The sequence below is a fragment of the Lucilia sericata genome, unplaced genomic scaffold, assembly GCF_015586225.1.
Source record: "Lucilia sericata isolate MDLA Ls3-8-SP2 unplaced genomic scaffold, ASM1558622v1 Contig000124F_arrow, whole genome shotgun sequence".
In the NCBI taxonomy this organism is placed as follows: Eukaryota; Metazoa; Arthropoda; class Insecta; order Diptera; family Calliphoridae; genus Lucilia; species Lucilia sericata.
Window position 1 is genome coordinate 593989 of NW_023994156.1, and position 17336 is coordinate 611324.

At 31.9% G+C, this 17336-nt stretch overlaps 1 protein-coding gene across 1 annotated transcript; it reads right to left on the bottom strand.

The window, feature by feature from the left end:
• Positions 1-8362: 8362 nt before the first annotated feature.
• On the bottom strand, positions 8363-9239 carry LOC119600878 (callisulfakinin). Its single transcript, XM_037951444.1, has one exon. The coding sequence runs from the start codon at positions 9202-9204 to the stop codon at positions 8770-8772; it is 435 nt and encodes a 144-aa protein (XP_037807372.1). The 5' UTR covers positions 9205-9239; the 3' UTR covers positions 8363-8769.
• Positions 9240-17336: the final 8097 nt, after the last annotated feature.

The window sequence follows — 17336 nt, forward strand, 5'->3', positions numbered from 1 at the left end:
CTATTACAATTTCTATAGAAAATTAAACGGAAAAATGTTACGGGTAATTTAAAATTGTATGCAATCCTGTCACGTATGTATATAAGCTTTCCATGTTACTTAGTAATAGATTTGTAGGATCTAATGATATAAATATGTAGCTTTGTTAAGTAAATCTAAAAATGTGGAAAATATTTTGGTGTGATGTTAGACTAACATCACACCAAGAATGTCCATGATATAATTATTCGTTTTATTCGCATCTAATATAAATAGAAAAATAAACAATCAACAGGTTTTTACTATTCCTATTTGTTTACAAATAATTTCATTTGTTTGCAGATCAATCAAAGAGTCCATTCATATTCAATCTGAATATGTAAAGTATTTAATAAGAAAGTAAAACACACCATTGACGATCCCATGTTTGCTAATATACATACATATATTGAAAAAATGCGAGAAAGTTTTATTTGTAGATTTTTGTGACGTCATTAGAGAAAGCGTGTGGTAAATATGGACTCAGTCCAAGTTTACTACACTTGCAATGTACATTACCCATCGTGATTCCATCTAAAGTGACTTCTAAAAATTCGATCAGTAATTTGAGGCATTTTAGAATATGAAATAGGTTTGTAACCAGATATCAAGTTTGCACTCGTATTGAATATGACAATCATTCAAACATCAGGCATATAAGAAAACCCAAAAGAATTATATAATGATCATTTTCTGATCAAGATAGATAGCATTCAACTCCTGATCTCAGTTCTATTTGTCAAAAACAAGTTTTTTTTAATTTTATCGAAATATATCTCAAAAATACCCTGTGCTCCAGGAAAACAAATAATTTTTGCATATCATTAGTTGTTATCACAGCATGACTATATGGTCCATAGTGCAATGTCCGTCAATCCGAAATTTTTGTATAATTATGACTTGTACACTGTGAATAACGTAGAACATGTGACAAATTTGTTATCGGGGCAATCTATATTGAGATTCAAAAAATTTAGTGCACTGGAGCTCGAGAACAAATAATGATAGGCAAAAATAGTCTTCAACAAAGATTTAGGAAATTTAATTGTCAACAGAAATGTAGCAGCACCTGAAGTCGTAGGAATCACCATAAGCGAGACATTTGTAAAAAACTGCGTACATGTGATTAAACTAAATTAAGACCCTAAGACGAGGCCCTGTTCCAGCTTTTTTTATACCCTCCACAGGTGATAGAAGGTATATATAACTTTGTCATTCCGTGTGTAACACCAAGAAATATTCATCTGAGACCCAACAAAGTATATATATATTCTTGGTCCTTATGAAATTCTGAGTCAATTTAGCTATGTCCGTCTGTCTGAATGTCTGTGTAAAACACGCTCACGTAAACCGAAGTGAACTGCCCTAGGCAGTTTGGTATTGAAAATGAGCAAAATCGGTTTACATCGGGAAGAGTTATGAATCAAAATTTAAAACAACAAAAAAATAAGCATTTTTTACACATTCTGATGTAATTTTCACGAAAATTAAAAAATTTTCTGGATCGGTCCATATTTGGACAAAGCTCACATACAAGATCCCCTCCCGAAAATCACTTTAACGCGCATAACAATGACCAATAATGGGCCAATCCGAAAAAAAAATTCAGACATATTTTTCTTCTGCTCCATTATAAAATGCCAAAATTAGCCAGTCTTTTTTGGTACACCATGGATTACTTAATCGAACCCCTAGTAGATTGATGTTTGTCAATTGACCTTGTTTTAACCATTTTCCGTTGACCTAAGTTTCTCCGCTTTTTCTGTGAGTTTTTTAAGAATTAAACCTTCATTATCTGTTTAAATGTTTTTAGCTTTAAGTGGTAAGTATAACTTACAACTACATGTACGTTTGATCCATCAAATATGGTTTACCTCAAGTCAGTAAGTAAGGTGCGACGCATTCATTTGCTGTTTTCTCCGTCATTGTCGACGGCAACAACGTTTGTGTTTGTCGTCATCGTCTCACTCACCTGTAATGAACCGTGTTGAGGTTGATTTTTCATTACCTCTCTCATACATATCGTAGTGAAGAGAGAGGGATGTCTGTAAGTGTGTTGCTGCGGTAAGTAGAATGGTGCGGTCGATTGTCTCAGTTTATTTTTTTTTATTATTCATTCAAACTTTCAGATACTTTATTTGATGTAGTTGTACATACGTTTACATACATATTTATGTATGGATGTAGATACTAAGTACTCGTATTAGTACATAGCTGTTAATTTGGTCATTTATAGCCAACCACTTGGCCAACTAGTCAGTCATCTAGTAAGTATTACTCTGTATAGATACACACATTTGTATGTATTTATATCGGTATGTATCTGAGTTTGTGTTAGTGACTCTAACTAAATAAGTGACTGACTGAATGACTGACTAAATACATACATACATACATAGGAATATGCTAGCGTACAATATGTTGGGTTTGTATGTTTCGTTTGCTGGTTTGTTTCTTTCTTGCGATCGATTGGAATGCGGACAATCTGGTCAGCAATGAAATTTTTACGCTACCAAAAGTTATGAATACCATCTATAGAAAGTCAGTCAGTCTTATTGGAAATTGACTTTAGTTATACGAGTATTGATGTATGTATGTACGCTTATTTATTTGTGAGATTGGCTAAAGGTATAAACGTAAGTATTACGTTGTGATACTTGTCTTAAGTTGACTCTACACTTGACACATCTTTAACCTGTTGGCTTGGTTCGGTTTGGTTGGGTTCGTTGCGGTTCTGTTTGTTTTGATGTCTTGCTGACTTATAGATTCATAAGTTAACGGCGACTGCATTAAATAAGTTTTGGGAGTCCACTATTTCAAATTTGTACTTTAGAAACATTGCTTTTGTTACCTCAATCTTTTTGATTTGTGTGAATTTGTATGTGTTTATTTCGTGTTGGTGAGATTAGGAAGTTCGACTTGATTAAACTTTATTATAAATTAAATATATTGTTTTATTTCTAATCGAACGATGATCTCAAATGCATTTAGTTTTCATCTATTTTTTAATTATGATTTTTGAAAGTTTTATAATAAAATCTAAAAAGTATACATTATTTGATATTACCCAGAAATAGCTTGGTAATGACTTGTACTTACCCAGCAACTGAATTTTTAGAACTTACTTTTTAGCCTTGACATTTTGTTTTCGAATATTATTTTTTACACAAACGGAAAAATAGTATTTTTGTCTGAAAACTGTTAGCAGTGAAGGTATAGTTATCAGCTACATAACTTCTTATTAGCAAGCGATCGTGGTCAGTACTTCATTGCACGAGTGTGGTAAGTACTTGCCTCCAATGTCATCCGTGTTTAAATATGGCTGGGTGATTAAAATATGTAAAAACTTAAACTTTTGTTCTTACCCGACTTTTCTCGTCCTACTCGTCTTTCGGATATTTGCTTTAATGTTCCGTTTGACCATGGCATTCTATTTGGGATCAATGTTTCAAAGTTTCCGACATATTTTGTGTATGGTATGGTGTAGCCTCCCAATGTAACCAGTATATATTGATGACGTGCCCTATAACAGTCATCAATATATACTGTCAGCTCGAATAAAGTTATAAGCCGTTTAGTTGTAAGTGCCGCCTCATATATTATATATACATGTTTCAATGGGAATATCTAGCAAAGTTTCCAGATTGATTGACGTATTGCCCATGACACCACTTATACCCAAGTAGCATGTATGCTGAATTCTCAATAGAAGTCGACCAGAAGTTAGAAATGGTCTAATTACACTTTTATAAAGCCAATGTGAAGGATTAAGGATCTTAGTCTTAATGCCTATGGTTCTCCTACATAGCGCCCAGCACCGATGTGCCTTGTTGATCATGGTATCTCTATTTTAATTTACGTTCAACGTTTACTTCTAAGTACTTTACTCTGTCGGTCACCGGTATTTTCTTTTCCGTAAACGGGCAATTCTTAGAAATTTTTGCCATTCTTGTGAAAAGACAGATTTCCTTCCTCGGCGGATTAAAATTGAGGCCTCTCGATTTAGCCCAGCTCAAGGCCGAAATTAGAGCCTCTTCAGCCCTTCTACAGCCCTTATCGGTCGATAGAACTTTGGTGTCGCACAACTTGGTTTTCCGGGTATGTGAATATATATTACTCTTGCATCCTGCCAATTATTTATGGTATGGACAGAAACGTCTCAATCTTCAAAAGTGCGGGGAAAATACCACCCGGTCCTGCAGCTTTATAGGGTGCAAAACTCTTGATTGTCTCCTTAAACATGCCAGTTTTAATAACTATCTCTGTGTTAGCCTCCCATCCCCCAAATCGATTCATATTTGGTACCCGAAGTGAGGGTCCACTAGGAGTTTCAATATCTTCTCTGTATTCTTCAGTCTCTTGCACATGCAAACTATCATCGATTCCGGTTGGATTAGAATTATTTAATCTTCGATACTCATTTAAGCTATCTACCTGTTCAAAGAAAAGTTTCAGGAGTCTCGTTTGGTTTTTCGAACGATTTTCTTATATTCACCAAGTTTACTACGATACTCATGCCAGTATACTACGTCCTGTTTACGCCGTGCCCTTTTAAATAGTTTGCGAAGATTCAAGAGCGCAAACGTTCCGGATCTCCCCTGTTAGCCAGTGTTTTTCTTGGGCAGATCTCCGCTCTCGCAGAATACAGCTGTCGTCGAACGATTCAACCATGGAACTTGTTAACGTTTCTACTTTGGCGTCTATATTATCCTTATTTCGACATTTGTCTTTAGTATTAAAGAAATCCATGAGGACTTTCCAAATTGTACTACCCCAAGCAAAATTTGAACATTGAAAATTCGTATCAGCACATTTATGAATCTTAATTCAGATAATTTATCCAAATTCTAAAAATCTTTTCAAAAATGGGGTCGAAGCCAATTTTTTTAGTATTTGAGATAAAATTCATTTTAAATTTTTTTGACAAGCTTTCTATCTAAGAATGATTTTAAGAGTTTTATAATTATGTAGATTTTTTGGTCTAAAGTATGCCAAAGGGTTAATTTTGAATTAAATTAAATTCTGTAATCTCTTGAAATACTTTTCATTAAGAAATCATAAGTATTGAAAGAAATCATAAGTATTGAAAATGTGACAATGGCTTTTCCAGTTTTTCCAGACTATATAAGTAGTCTCATTATGGGATGCGAGTGGGATATCTATCAAAAAAATTATTTTTTAACTCAAGAATAAGATTTTTCAATATTTGGCACTTAATTTTCCCCTATTTTTTCAAAATGATAACAACTGTCGCTGGAATAGTAAAATGATTCCATCGATATGATGTTTCATTATTCTTATTAGGTAATATTATTACTATCTTAACTGTTTACCAATGATGACGAGATGTTTCTCGAGAAGGAACTTTTCAAGGTCTTCATACTGACGCAGTAACTACAGGTTTACTGTTGTTTTTATACTCTCCACCACCATCAGTGGTGATAGAGGGTATATATAACTTTGTCATTCCGTGTGTAACACTAAGAAATATTCATCTGAGACCCAACAAAGTATATATATTCTTGGACCTTATGAAATTCTGAGTCGATCTAGCTATGTTCGCTATGTTCGTCCGTTCGTTTCCGATCGGTCCATAATTAGTCATATCTCCCATACAAAGTTCCCTCCCGAAAATCACTTAAACGCACATAACTCATTACCAAATATTGATATCCATACGTTTAGCACAAATATTGCTCTTATATACAGAAATTACTGTATAACATTTTTTTCACGACCGGTCCATATTTGGTCATAGCTCCCATACAAAGTCCCCTCCAGAAAACCACTTAAAGGCACATAATTCATTACCAAATATTGATATCCCTACATTTAGCACTAATATTGCTCTTATATACTGAAATGACACTATAAATTTTGTTCATAATTGGTCATAGCTCCCATACAAGGTCCCCTCCCGAAAATCACTCATTTCTAAATTACTAATGCCATATAAAATTTGGTACAAGTATCGCTCTTATATACAGAAATGTTACTTCCGATCGGTCTATAATTGGTCATATCTCCCATACTATGTCCTGCCCCGAAAATCACTTTAACCATATTTAACTAGTTGCATTAGTATCAGCAAAACTTATTTCTACAAATATTTGATCAATTAAAAAAGTATTAATATAAAAGTAGCTGGTGGAGGTTATTTTAGATTCGGATCAGCCGAATATAGCACTCTTACTTGTTTTTTGTCAAAAGAAAGCTTTACCCATTTTCTTTAAGAGCTTTGTGGTCACTTAGTGCCCCACTATCCAATAGTACTAACCTTGGTGCAAATTTCATCAAAATCGGAAGAGGTCGATTTTAAAAACACGTTGACACGTTGAATTTATCACTTTACAAAGTCTTGATAATTTGTTTCGATATTATTTGTTATTACAAACATCATGTAAGATCAAAAAAACATTTGCAAAATATAGTGGTTACGACTTTTCGTCAAATATTTGATAGGTGTGAACGTAGCTAAAGTATAAAATTTCACTATTAGAAACACATTCGTTCAAAATAAACATTTTCCGACACACCCTAATGAACATACATATTTTATCAAGTACACAAACCAATAGTATAACAGAAATTAAATATTTGCTGTTGCTAATATTGCCATATTTGAAATATTTAAATTCTTATCAAATTCACAAACCATTATTAGAACAGTATATGCCAATATTGCCATATGTCATTAAAATGTATTCATTTGTAACTGAACAGTGTTGCCAGGAATAAGAAAAGAAATAGGCAAAAATCATATTTATTTTCGAAACGGCCAGACATCTTTCGGGAGCCGATTTTTATCAATTTAATTATCAAACGGTCTTTGCAAATGGTAGTTTGCCGTGTTTTAAATCTCAAAGGTAAATCTAGTAAGTCATCACGTTAACATTTCTTTAAAAGTTTTCAAGAAATCGAATATATTGGTGTTTTAATAATATCAACAAAAAAATATATTCAAAACTCCAAAATTTGAATTTCGCACAGCAAAACTGATAGTTTGAACCATAGCTGTAAAATTTCGATTACGATTAATAATCAATTAAATTATTTTTCAAAAATAATCCTAATGATTAATTAATTCTCTGGTAGAAAATTTGTGATTATTAATTGATTACGATTAAAATTAATCTAAAAACAAGTTAGAGTGCTATATGCGGCTGAGCCGAATCTTAAATATCCTCCACCAGCTACTTTTATATTAATAACCTTTTAGTTAATCAAATAGGAAATAGGGTTTCTCATCTTTTCTAATAGAACAAGCAAAGATTTAAATATTTTAAAATTTTTTCGCTTTGTATGCAACCGATTGGACCCATATTATGGACCGATAGTGAAAAAAATTTAAAATAACATTTTGTATACAAAAGTAATGTCTATGTCAAATTTTGCATGGATTTCATAGTTTGGTAATGAATAATGTGAATTTAAGTGATATCTGGGAGGGGACATAGTATGGGAGCTATGACCAATTATGAGCCGATCGTGAAATCTTTTTTAAATAAAAGTTTTGTAAACTAAATCAATATTTGTGCTAAATTTTGTAAGGATATCATTATTTAATAATGAGTTATGTGCGTTTAAGTGAATTTCTGAAGGAGATCTTCTACGGGAGCTATGACCAATATATACACCGATCGTGAAACTGTTTTAAAATTACATTTTTGTATAGAAAAGTAATATTTGTGGCATATATTATATAGAAATTTTACAGTATCATTTCTATATATAAAAGCAATATTTGTGCAAAAATTTGTATGGATACCATTAGTTAATAATGAGTTATGTGAGTTTAAGTGATTTTCGGGAGGGGACCTTGTATGGGAGCTAAGACCATGTATGGACCGATCATGAAAAAAGTAAACAGTATCATTACTATATATAAAGGCAACATTTGTGCTAAATTTATAAGTATTCCATTATTTGATAATGAGTTATGTGTGGCTAAGTAATTTTTGGGGATGAAACCTTGTATGGGAGATATGACCAAATATGGACCGATAGTGAAAAAATTTAATGGATACCATTATTTGGTAATGAGTTATGTGCGTTTAAGTAGTTTTCGGGAGGGGACATTGTATGGGAGCTATGACCAATTATGGACCGATCGTGAACAAATTTTACACTGACATAATTTTTTCACATCTACACAAATTGAAAAAAACTGAAATTGGAATTTTGAAATTAGTATTTTTTATCTTAGCTGTGAACAGATTCGCGTTGACTTTTTATTTTTCATCTAATTCAAAAATCAATTTTATTGTTTGCGATATTTATCAGTAAAGTTTTAAATTAATTTCAACTTTTTGATCAGCAGATTCAATATGGTTACATAGAAAATGATTGTACCTAATAGTATCTTATAGATTTTTCGAACATTTGGTCTTATTAAAAAAGATTTATCTTTATGTTGCATATCTTACGGGTTGGTGTAATTAACCCTTTTACGTGCACCATCATCATTATTATTATATTTTATTACATTTATTTAAAATTAAACAAAATATTTTTGGATGCACTTAATTTATTTTATTTAATTTTATATACATACGTATTTTATGCATAATTAATTATTATTTACAAAACAGTGTTTAAAAACATTTATAAATATTTGACATTTAATCCATATAGTGTGACTGATGTGTTATAAGACCCCAACTAATAATAAAAACATACATAGATAATATACTTTCTTCAATAAATTCTACATTCATGCGAAACAAATAAATGTTAAGAAGACGTAATAATTTAAATACTTCTGCCAAAGCGCATGTGACCGTAATCGTCAAACTGTTCCTCGCCACCACGTTTACCAAATCTCATATGACCATAATCATCGAAACGCTTGGAGCGGTCTTCATCCTCATATTCCAAAAGAAAGTCCATTAAGTCGATATTGAGTGGGATTTTTGAATGCAATTTCTGTTGATAGTCCTTGGGTGCCATAAGCATTGAACGTAAGTTGTGTTTGGCAGTGTAATATGCCGATGCGGGTCCGTTGTTGTATTGACTGTTCATCTTACCGTTACCAGAGCTAGATCCACTAATGCCATTTTCACGTAATTCACTCTTTGAGTTTTCTAAATTTCTGGCCGATATGATTGGCAACCAAAATATGGAAAGCACAATAACGAAGAACATCAAAAACATTGAGTTAAATATTCTTTGTTGAGGATACAACATTTTTAGTTTGACTGTTGATTTATGGAGTGTAAAACTCTGACTACACTGAAACCAGTTGCATCCTTAACCTTTTATAGTCCTTTTGATAACAGTACCAACACTATAGAGATAAAGCTAAATAATATAATCTTTGTTTTTCATCGATTATGTATTCACGTCAAGTTTCCACTTTTCTATTGTTATTTTATCTTAAAGGCTAAAAACGTCAAATAATCTAATTTTATTTATGCTTTATGATTTGAAGCAGAGATGAATATGGTGGTGATGGTTCTAATTGACAGGTGATGTATGTAATGTTGGAATATAAATTTTTTACAACTGCAATAAATGGAAATAAAATATGTTTAAAATTTCAATTTGTAAATTTTCAATAATAAATAGTATTATAAGAGCATTTAAATAATTCATACCCATAATTTGCCCATTAGCTTGGCTTAGTTAGTAAGCTGTAGTACAGATAATTTGATTTTTGTGTTTACAAGACAGTATACTTTAAGACAAAAGTGTTAGATAAGCAATCGCGAAGATGACCTTACCTTTAACTAGTAACGTAAGCTTTAGGCTTCTGAAGTAGCTGCATACATACATATATTTAAAAAAATAATTAAAGTTTTTTGTATGTATGTATGTATGTATGTATGTATGTATGTATGTATGTATGTATGTATGTATGTATGTATGTATGTATGTATGTATGTATGTATGTATGTATGTATGTATGTATGTATGTATGTATGTATGTATGTATGTATGTATGTATGTATGTATGTATGTATGTATGTATGTATGTATGTATGTATGTATGTATGTATGTATGTATGTATGTATGTATGTATGTATGTATGTATGTATGTATGTATGTATGTATGTATGTATGTATGTATGTATGTATGTATGTATGTATGTATGTATGTATGTATGTATGTATGTATGTATGTATGTATGTATGTATGTATGTATGTATGTATGTATGTATGTATGTATGTATGTATGTATGTATGTATGTATGTATGTATGTATGTATGTATGTATGTATGTATGTATGTATGTATGTATGTATGTATGTATGTATGTATGTATGTATGTATGTATGTATGTATGTATGTATGTATGTATGTATGTATGTATGTATGTATCTTGGTTTAATATCGAAAATCTATGAAAGTCCCCTTTCAATAAGGACCCTATAAGTTGATTTTATGATTCTAGCCTCAATTTTACAGGAAAAGTACCAGAAAATACTCCAATTTAAACTTTCATTCACTTAAGTCCCTGATTGCTTTATTTTATGTTTATAAGTTCATTTTAATATAAAACTCAAAAAGTACCTAAAAGTCCCCTTTTATATGTTCTCATTTACTCCAGCCTATACATGCTTAATTTCATGATTCTAGATTCAATATTATAGAAAACGCAAAAAGTCCCAGTTAAAGAATGAAAAAGTACCAGAAAGTCCCCTTTTAAAGATTTTTATTTACTACGGGATCAACATGCTTAATGTCATGTTTCTTGAATCAATATTATAAAAAACACAAAGGGTAGCAATAAAAGAACGAAAAAGTGCCAAAAGTCCTTTATAAAGTTTTCATTTACTCCGGAATCTACATACTTAATTTCATGTTTTTAGGTCCAATATTATAGAATATTCAAAAAGTACTTTTGAAAAACGAAAAAGTACCAAAAAATCCCCTTTTATATATTTTCAATTAATCCGGGCTCTACATTCTTAAGTTCATATTTCTATGTTCAATATTATTGCAAATTCAAAAAGTGCCGTTTGTAAAACGAAAAAGTACCAAAAAGTCCCCTTTTATATGTTGTATTTACTCCGGGCCCTGCATGCATAATTGCATGTTTCTAGAATCAATAATACAGAAAATTCAAAAAGTACCATTTGAAGAACGAAAAAGTACCAAAAAGTCCCCTTTTATATGTTCTCACTTACTTCGGGCTCTGCATGCTTTCATGTTTCTAGGATCAATATTACAGAAAATTAAAAAAGTACATGCCTTTTTGCTGGATTTCCAAGTAACACCCCAATAGCATACTTAATGTTACTAAATCTACCAATTTCTCTAATTTTATTAAAATTGGGTCAAAGAGTTTGAATAAAATCAAGTTTCCCGTTTTCTCCCTTTTGGTACTTTTTTCTCCCTATTGAAGTAATAAACATTTGATTCCAGAAAGTTGCAATATCGTAGTGGGAGCTCATCATTAAGTATTCATTTACATGTACAAATCAATACAAAGGATACAATGTTTTATGAGTACCAAAGTACCAAAAATTTGTACAATTTTCACCACTTAAACGTCTGAATATCCAAAAAGTGCTAAATTCATATTTTTATTTTTCCGTCAAGTTATGAAAGAGTCAAAAATAGTTTTTGAATGTTCTCTGGTTTAAAAGTTACATGGGGTGAAAAAAAGTACCAAAAAAAACAGTTTTTACCCGTTTACCCGGGGCCGAATTTGAAAAAAGTACCAGACACATGTCCGCTTATTTTTTAAATGAACGACGATAAGCTTTAAACTGTTTTTGTATCTTTTATAGTTTAGGAGATATGAGGTTACCTAATTTACCCGTTTTTACCCTTTTTACCCCCTAAACATTCGAATTTCCAAAAATCCTGTCTTAGTGGATCTATTTGGTGGGAGACCAACCTCCTGTCCAAATTTCAGCTCTTTAGCTTCAATCGTTTAGGCTGTGCGATGATGAATCAGTCAGCCAGTAACGTTAGAATTTTATATATATAGATATATACCCTTTATCTCAGAACCACTGTCCGTCTATGTCCGTAATTATAAATATAATAGGAAAAAAATTAGTGGACATAATAGACTACGGCTTCAACTAGCTCTAATATAAATAATCTACTTAAATTTGTTTACAATGCACAGTGGGTGGTATGTTTTTGGTAATTTAGTTGTCTAACTAACACAAATAATTTTAATCCATTCGGTTTAAAATTACGTACCATATTTGTAAAAGAGTTACAGTTGTATTCATAAAAAATGCTTATTTTAGATTTAAATCACACAATAGTTGAAGTACACTTTAGACTTAAAAGCCATTAATAAAATTGTGGTATTCATAAACAAATAATAAACCTACATTAACTATTGTGCTGTTTATTGTTTAACTTGGCATCACTGTACAATTTGGCTGTCATTTTCTGTGTTAGTGTTGCGCACAATTAGGATAAAATATTCGTTGATTCGGTTTTCTTAATTTTATATTTTTGGTTATAACACATTTTTGAAAATAAAAACGAACTTTTAAGAAAAACAAGTCAGAGTGCTAAATTCGGCTGAGCCGAATCTTAAATACCCTCCACCAGCTACTTTTATATTAATACTTTTCTAATTGATCAAATATTTGTAGAAATAAGTTTTCTCATGTCTTAAATAGAAAAATCCCAAGATTTAAACAACTTAAATCTATTACAATTCCAAGATTTATTGAACATTACAAACACAATTTTCTTTATATTTTTATAGCGCTTAGCGATATTTAGTAATTTGCATGTGTGTGAAAAATTAAAGGATTTTCAAAATACATACATATATATAATCTACACAAATTGATAATGCAACTAGTTAAATACGGTTAAAGTGCTTTCAGGGGCAGGACCTAGATATGACCAATTATAGTCCGATCGTAAAATATTCTTTAAGCTAAATTTCTGTACATAAAAGCTATATTTCAGAAAATTTTATATCTATATCGTAATTTAGTAATAAGTAACGTGTGTTTAAGTGATTTTCGGAAGGGAACCTTGTATGGGACCGACCGCACCCATGTTATGAGCCGATCGTGAAAAATCTTGAAATAGAATTTTTGTATACAAAACTAATATTTGTGGCAAATTTTGTATCAATAGCTTTATTTGGTAATGAGTAATGTGCGTTTAAGAGATTTTCGTAAAAGGACCTTGTATATGAGCTATGACCAATTATGTATATAAAGACAAAATTTCAAAATTCTGTATCTATATCATTATTTGGTAATGAATATTGTGCATTTAAGTGATTTTCTTGAGGGGACCTAGTATGAGAGCTATGACCAAATATGGACCGATCGTAAAACAATTGTATAGTGTAATTTATGTATATAAGAGCAATAAGTTTGCTAAATCAATATTTGGTAATGAATTATGTGCGTTTAAGTGATTTTCGGGAGGGAACCTTGTATGGCAGCTATGACCAAGGTTGGAATAATCGTGACAAAATGTTGAAATAACATTTATGTGTACAAAAATAGTATTAATGCCAAATATTTTATGGGTATCACTATTTGGTAATGAGTTATGTGCCTTTCAGTGTTTTCTGAAAGGCACCTTGTATAGCAGCTATGATGAATTATGGACCGATAGGAAAACAATTTCACAGTAATATTTCTCTGTATATGAGCAATACTTCTGCCAAACTTTATATTTAGTAATGAGTTATGTGCGTTTAAGTGATTTTCGGGAGGGGACCTTGTATAGGAGCTATAACTAGTTATGGACCGATCGGAAAAAAATGTCTCAGTAATATTTCTGTGCATATAAGCAATACTTGTTCCAAACTTTATATCTTAATTAAGTAATGAGTTATGCGCGTTTAAGTGATTTTCGGGAGGGGACCTTGTATGGGAGCTATGACCAATTATGGACCGATCAGAAAAAAATTTCACAGTAATATTTCTATGCATATGGGCAATACTTATGCCAAATCTTATATGGATATCTTAATTTAGTAATGAGTTATGCGCGTTTAAGTGATTTTCGGGAGGGGACCTTGTATGGGAGCTATGACCAATTATGGACCGATCAGAAAAAACTTGCACAGTAATATTTCTGTGCATATGGGCAATACTTATGCCAAATTGTATATGGATATCTTAATTTAGTAACGAGTTATGCGCGTTTAAGTGATTTTCGGGAGGGGACCTTGTATGGGAGCTATGACCAATTATGGACCGATCGGAAAAAACTTTCACAGTAATGTTTCTGTGCATATGTGTAATACATGTACCAAATTTTATATGGATATCTTAATTAAGTAATGAGTTATGCGCGTTTAAGTGATTTTCGGGAGGGGACCTTGTATGGGAGCTATGACCAATTATGAACCGATCAGAAAAAACTTTCACAGTAATATTTCTATGCATATGGGCAATACGTATGCCAAACTTTATATGGATATCTTAATTTAGTAATGAGTTATGCGCTTTTAAGTGATTTTCGGGAGGGGACCTTGTATGGGAGCTATGACCAATTATGGACCGATCAGAAAAAACTTTCACAGTAAAATTTCTATGCATATGGGCAATACGTATGCCAAACTTTATATGGATATCTTAATTTAGTAATGAGTTATGCGCGTTTAAGTGATTTTCGGGAGGGGACCTTGTATGGGAGCTATGACCAATTATGGACCGATCAGAAAAAACTTTCACAGTAATATTTCTATGCATATGGGCAATACTTATACCAAATTTTATATGGATATCTTTATTTAGTAATGAGTTATGCGCGTTTAAGTGATTTTCGGGAGGGGACCTTGTATGGGAGCTATGTCCAATTATGTACCGATACAGAAAATTTCTCTCTGAAAGAATTCTATTGACATAAGATTTTAATTTGTAAAATTTTGTGAAGATATCGTCATTCTGACGGAAGTTATTAACAAAAAAGCCATTTTCCGGGAATATGTACTTTTGTATGGGAGGTATATGAAATTGTGGACCGATTCTGACAATTTTCTGGAGGGATCAAGATCTTATGCAGAAACGAATGTATGATGATTTTCATGGAATTATCTTGCATAGTTTTCGAGAAAATTACATTAGAATGTGTAAAAAATGCTTATTTTTTTCGAGGTTGTTTTAAATTTTGATTCATAACTTTTCCCGATGTGAACCGATATTGCTCATTTTCAATACCAAACTGTACCGGATAATAGTTAATATTTTGGGTGAATTTGGTTAAATTATATTGCTTCGTTTTAACGTGAGCGTGTTTTACACAGACAGACAGACAGACGGACATAGCTAAATCGACTCAGAATTTCATAAGGACCCAGAATATATATACTTTGTTGGGTCTCAGAGGAATATTTCTTGGTGTTACACACGGAATGACAAAGTTATATATACCCTCTATCACCACTGATGGTGGTGGAGGGTATAAATAAATGTATACATGGCTACAATAAATATATACATATTTAGTTCAGATGAATGAATATAACATATATTTTTTTAATTATAATTAAAAGTATTCGAATAACGAATATTTTGTGACAAAATAAACATCACTATACACATTTTGTTATTATACCCTCCACCACCATCAGTGGTGATAGAGGGTATATATAACTTTGTCATTCCATGTGTAACACCAAGAAATATTCATCTGAGACCCAACAAAGTATATATATTCTTGGACCTTATGAAATTCTGAGTCGATTTAGCTATGTCCGCCTGTCCGTCCGTCCGTCTGTCTGTCTGTATAAAACATTCTCACGTTAACACGAAGCAACAAAAATTAACGAAATTCACCCAAAATATTTATTATTCTCCTAGGCAGTTTGGTATTGAAAATGAGCAAAATCGGTTCACACCGGGAAAAGTTATGAATCAAAATTTGAAACAACCTCGAAAAAAATAAGCATTTTTTACACATTCTGATGTAATTTTCTCGAAAACTATGAAAGATAATTCCATGAAAATCAGCATACATTCGTTTGTATACAAGAGCTTAACTCCTGCTGAAAATTGCCAGAATCGGTCCACAATTTCATATATCTCCCATACAAAAGTGCATATTCCCGGAAAATGGGTTTTTTGTTAATAACTTCGTCACAATGTCGAAATCTTTACAAAATTTTACAAATTAAAATCTTATGTCAATAGAAATCATTCAGAGAAAAAATTTTCTGGATCGGTTCATAATTGGACATAGCTCCCATACAAGGTCCCCTCCCGAAAATAAATTAAAAGCAAATAATTAATTTCTAAATCAAGTTATCTATGTAAAATTTGGTACAAGTATTGCCCTCACATACAGAAGTATTACTGTGAAATTGTTTTTCCATCGGTCCAAAATTGGTCATAGCTCCCATACAAGGTCCCCTCCCGAAAATCATTTAAACGCGCATAACTCATTACAAAATTAAGATATCCATATAAAATTTGGTACATGTATTACTCTCACATACAGAAATATTACTGAGTAATTTTTTTTCTGATCGGTCCATAATTGGTCATAGCTCCCATACAAGGTCCCCTCCCGAAAATCACTTAAACGCGCATAACTCATTACTAACATAAGACATCCATATAAAATTTGGTACAAGTATTACTCATGTGCACAGAAATATTATTGGGAAATTTTTTTCCGATCGGTCCATTATTGGTCATAGCACTCATACAAGGTCCCCTCCCGAAAATCACTTAAACGCACGTAACTCATTAACAAATTAAGATATCTATATAAAATTTGGTACAAGTATTACTCATATTCACAAAAATATTACTGTGAATTTTTTTCCGATCGGTTCATAATTGGTCATAGCTCCCACTCAAGGTCCCCTCCCGAAAATCACTTAAACGCGCATTACTAAATTAAGATATCCATATAAAATTTGGTACAAGTATTGCTCATATGCACAGAAATATTATTTGGTACAGGTATTGCTCACATATACAGAAATATTACTGTGAAATTTTTTTCCGATCGGTTCATAATTGGTCATAGCTCCCATACAAGGTTCCTTCCAGAAAATCACTTAAACGCGCATAACTATTAGTAAATTAAGATATCCATATAAAATTTGGTACAAGTATTGCTCAAATGCACAGAAATATTACTGTGAAATTTTTTTCCGATCGCTCCATAATTGGTCATAGCTCCCATACAAGGTCCCTTCCCGGAAATCACTTAAACGCGCATAACTCATTACTAAATTCAGATATCCATATAAAATTTGGTACAAGTATTGGTCATATGCACAGAAATATTACTGTGAAATTTTTTTCCGATCGGTTCATAATTGGTCATAGCTCCCATACAAGGTCCCTTCCCGAAAATCACTTAAACGCGCATAACTCATTACTAAATTCAGATATCCATATTAAATTAGGTACA

Coding starts and splice junctions, on each gene's coding strand:
- LOC119600878 (XM_037951444.1), bottom strand. CDS start 9,204: ATGTTGTATCCTCAACAAAGAATATTTAACTCAATGTTTTTGATGTTC.